This window comes from Nicotiana tabacum, chromosome 4 (genome assembly GCF_000715075.1).
Source record: "Nicotiana tabacum cultivar K326 chromosome 4, ASM71507v2, whole genome shotgun sequence".
NCBI lineage: Eukaryota > Viridiplantae > Streptophyta > Magnoliopsida > Solanales > Solanaceae > Nicotiana > Nicotiana tabacum.
In genome coordinates, this window is record NC_134083.1 from 139,117,605 (window position 1) to 139,122,541 (window position 4,937).

The 4,937-nt window shown below is 31.7% G+C and overlaps 1 protein-coding gene across 2 annotated transcripts; it reads right to left on the reverse strand.

Annotated features, from left to right (window-relative positions):
- Positions 1-882: 882 nt before the first annotated feature.
- On the reverse strand, positions 883-3,807 carry LOC107769523 (GDSL esterase/lipase At1g33811-like). 2 transcript variants are annotated; one of them, XM_016588751.2, is made up of 5 exons: positions 3,548-3,807; positions 3,213-3,337; positions 2,677-2,925; positions 1,850-2,105; positions 883-1,316 (listed from the first exon to the last, which is right to left on the reverse strand). In XM_016588751.2, exons 1-5 carry the CDS (start codon positions 3,771-3,773, stop codon positions 1,093-1,095), a joined length of 1,080 nt encoding a protein of 359 aa, XP_016444237.1. In that variant the 5' UTR covers positions 3,774-3,807; the 3' UTR covers positions 883-1,092. The 2 variants fall into 2 exon arrangements, with proteins under 2 accessions (XP_016444237.1, XP_016444236.2); XM_016588750.2 differs by having other exon boundaries at positions 3,524-3,807.
- Between the last annotated feature and the right edge of the window lie 1,130 nt (positions 3,808-4,937).

A 4,937-nucleotide genomic window follows, 5' to 3' on the forward strand; every position in this document is an offset into this window, starting at 1 on the left:
CGAGCTCCAAGACCTCGGAAAGAACTGTAAACGATTGCACATGACTAACAAAGGGCCGTGATATCCGCACCCAATCGGATATCACGGTGCGGATCTCGCCCGATGTCGGTAGTGTATCAGTTATTGACTAGAAAGGAGGATTTTTACATTTTGATGAAATTCTCCTACTATATAAAGGGGATGCTTTTTATTCAATTGACACATTGTAACACGCATACCAAGACAATATAAAATTATTTCTCTACTTTCTAGCTACTAAAAAGTCTTTACTTTACTTTTGTTCTTTGTTCTCGATTGGCTTCGAACCCAAGACCCAACCAAGGACAGAAATTATTGCCCAATCCAAGTTCAAGTTAGGCCATAACGTTACGACTGGTTTGACTATTCATTGCGTCTTCAACTCATTTATCTAACTTTCTTGATTATTTGTGTTGAATCAATCCACATATATTTAAAACCGGGTATAAACTCAATTGTTATCCATTTTAAGGGTAAATAGTGACAAAAGCGTCCTTGAAATATTGTAGTCTTTAAATGTACTCAGGTAGCCGTTCTTATAAGATTATATTATATCAAGTAAAGTTGGATGACCTAAAGATAAAACGATTTCTAAAAATAGTCAATTTTTTGGGATTGTTACACAAATAGCCAGTCGAATATTCAATGTTTACTTTTTTTAGCATATATACATATATTATACATTGATTATACACAGTTATACATATCTTATACATGAACTATACATTTATTATATAATTGCCGGTTATTTTTAGTTTAATAGATTAGGTGGGCGGCATTTTTGTTAATTGTTCATCTTTTTTCTTTCTACATCCCTGGTTATTATGTTTCGCTACTGTAGTTAGGGATACTCTCATCAAAATATAAAATCGACCTATACCAAATAATTACATTTTACGAAACAATACATTCAAAAGAGAAACAATTCAAGAGGGAATTGAATGTTGAGTACATGACCTTAATATATTGAAATTCAATAGCAAAAGACAATTCTGAGAGAAAAACAAAAACCAAATGAAGCTAAGCACTCCAAAGACATGGACCAAACAATTCAACATGTAGTCGTTACATTAATTAGAGCCTAGCTAATTGCTGTATATTTATAGGATAAGCAAATGTCTTTGAGATGGAGCTGTATGATTTCTTGGCCAGGATAATATTTGCAACTTCAGTGGGATGAAAAGCATCCCAAAATATATATTTGGAACGATCATCACATGGCTGTTGCAGAGGAAGACATGTTATCTGCCCATTGTTCCTTCCCACTCCACAGCATCCCTTATCCACCACTTCAAATCCTATATATATATTGCACAGAATTAGAGATCATGGGAAAATGAAATAATTGCATATATCGGTGCCAAATGGGCGGGTTGAGTTGATTTTAGACAGGTTAAAACGAGTTGAGTCAATAAATGGGCGGATCCCAAAAGTTACTTGGCCTAAGATGAGCTAGTCAAGATGGGCTAAAATTTAGGTCATAGCCCAACTCAACCAACTCTTAATTAATGTACATTATTTTCTTATGAATTATTTAATTATCAAATAAGACTTTTTTTCTTTTGTATGGTTATATATAACATATCAATCAAAAAAGAATTATTTTAAAGATAATTTAGCAAAGTTGTTCATGGATCAATTTGGAATAAAAATCAACCAAACTTTAGATATGCTAGGTCAAAATGGGCTTAGTTCAACAATGGACGTGTCAATGAGCAAGTTTGGGCTTAAATTACCACCCATAATTGCATATAACTTGTTAATAGTAGTAGGCGTTTGGACATGAATTTGTTGATATTTAAATAACAAATACTAGTATTTGAATATTTACCATAAGTTTTTGCATTGACTACAAGATCTTTGGTGCTTTCAAAGGAATCCAAGAAGACAAACTTTGCTCCAGGCAAAACCTTATTGAAACGAACAACCAGCTTTTTGAGTCCAGAGTTAAAGAGGAGAATAGCATTGTTGATCTCTTCATTACATCTGCTGTCATTTCCATCGTACCTTGCTAGCTCGTAGGGTATGCATCCTATTTGTCCTACTCCTGTTACCACAACTTTCCGAGCTCCTAAGTTATATAATTCCTGAATACATGAAAAGATTATTAGTTTACCAGAAAATTAAGGCAGGCTACCTGCTACGTACAACAGCTAAAAGTACATTGCTAGTATAATTTTCAGTGTTAGTGTATATACGTTAATCCATTTTATTATTCCCTATATTCTATATTATATGTGGCTTTTTGTTTTTTAGTTCGTCTTCAAAAGTAATTGCACTTTTACATATTTAGAAAATATTAACCTTAAATTTCTCATTAATTTTACTCTTAATGACATATTTTTTTAGCCATAGAAATACTAAGATATATGTTTAAAACTAAAATTCATGCCTAGTGAAATACCGCCACGTAAATGAAACGGAAAAGTGATAACCCCTTAAAGAAGAATTAACCTAAATAGTCATACACTCAATCGCTTAAACTAAAAATGACCGCCCATAGTATAATATTCTAATAGTAATCCATTATAATATATGTATAATCAGTGTATTAGTTAGCTATTAATGAAAAGATCCCTAATTTAAAAGGTTATCGATTGCTTGTTCATTATAAGAAAAATGTGACGATTTAGTTGGTATAAGTTTGAATCCACTAACCGATAGTTGCTTGCAATAATCTTGAAGAAGTGCAGTAGCATAGGCTTGTGGTGTGTACTGTGAATGAGTTGAGTAATAATCAGTCATGAAGTAATTATTGAGGTAGTCATTGCTTCCCAATCCTGAGTAGAAAATACATTTGCTCAAATAGCCATTTAGTGTGTTGTTATTTCCTCTGAATAATCTCCTCAGCTCCTCAGCAGTTCTTGCAAAGTTTTCTACCTGTTGGTTCATTGGCATATGATCCCCCTACATTAATACGAGCAATTACTGTTAGAGAGAATTTTAAAGCATAAATATATATATGCATTGATAGTACAGGAAATTTTTACACTGTAATTTAACGTGTTGTAGCAAGTTACGCGTCTTATTTCCAAGTAATTACTACTTATTATGAAAGTTACTTGTATAGTTATCTTTTTGGTGATCTTATTCTCTTGTACCGTTAGTTACAAAAGTTAAACTCGAACTTAAAACATATTAGGAACATTAATATAAACCAAAAAAATAAAATGAAGTTTTTTATTTATGTATACCAAGTTATTTCCTGTTTCATCTCGAATTCCTGCAGCTCCTGATGCATAATTAGCTCCTCTTAATAGTGCTCGACCACGAACTCTTGCATAGGGAGGAATATAGTTGGGAAAGCCAAGAAGTTGAGCTGCATTTTATCCCAATTCCCAAATGCACAATGTTCCAAAAGACATTAATTAGAGTAATGCAAAAAACAAATTAAAAAAATAAAAACTAATTGTTGGTACTATAAGCTTTTAGCATAACAAATTGAAGAAAGAGTTAAAGTTATATACAACATCAGTATATCTTAGGATCTTAAAGAAATATATACCTAAAATATCGACATAAGTACGACCATTAGTAAAACGACCAGTGGCGCCTTGTGGGAAGTCTATGCCATAAGGCATGTAATTGGCCCTAGCAAGAGTAAGTATCCCATTGTTGTTGCCATTGTCAACAAGTGAATCCCCAAATATGAAAAAACAAGGAACTTGGGGCTCTTGTTGTTGTGACCAAGCCTTAGTTGTCAACAAGAAAAAAGATAAAAATGCCAATATAACAAATTCAAAGAATTTCCCCATTATTACTTGTAGAAAGATGGAACATATATTATTTAAGTATTGGTCTTTGTATTTATAGTGGTAAGGCAGAGTTTATTTGCTGTTACATATTTTTATGGAGTTCATGTGCCAAATTTGATAAGGCAAGACTTTCAACCCGTGAAAGTAATGCTAGTGGATAGCTTTTTTTAGCTGTTGTATATACTGTAAATGTGTGAGTATTATATATATAGCGGTGACAGTAAGGTGCATCTCGTGATCACTGCTTACAAAGGCTTTAATTTGTTCCTTATATAGAAGACGATACATTAATGAGGAATGGAAATACAAACCATATAAAAATACTGAAAAGAAAAACTTAAAAAGATGAAGTCACAGAAAAGAAGGATGCTTATGTATCAAATGGGCGGGTTGGGCTACAATTGGGCGGATTAAAATGGGCTGAGCTAATAAATGGGTCATTACCCAACTCTGCCCAAATGTTACTTGTGTTGAAATGAGTTGGATCAATATGGGCTAAACAATGGATTATAGCTCAACCCGTCCAACTTGACCTATTATTTTTACAATGTAATATCTTTTTGTTTTTTCTTGTAAGACAACCAATGTCATGAGAAATCTTTACCTTTTTTGTATCTCTTCTCTTTTATTTTGAGTTTTCTTTTGTAAGACACCATCAGCAACTCTTTATGTGACTAAGATCACAACTAATTCGATTTCTTAGATATGGTAGTATTGACCTTGTTAATTATTGTAATTGATAAAAAAAAAATGGAAATTTTAGAGAATCATTTAAGTTGCTAGGTAATTTTTTGTGAATAATACTAATTCAATCATCTATGTCGCAAAAGTACGGTTAGTTGATAGCTATTAGTTCAATCCCAACTAAATTTTTATTTCTATTTTTCATTTTGATTTCACGACGAACTAATATTTTGTATTCTAAAAATGAAACTTTTCAAAGATAATAATATATGAGATCTATTCTTTTACTTTTAAGATTAAATTAATTCCTACTTTATTTTTAAATATTCTAAAGAGTATGATTGGTCCACAATCTGATTTATAAATAAAAAAATAAATATCTTGACCATATAAAATAATTCTATTTCATCATAAGATTATAAATTAAATTTCATTTTTCTGGACAATGAATTACTCATATTTTTATTTGATTGAGCATAA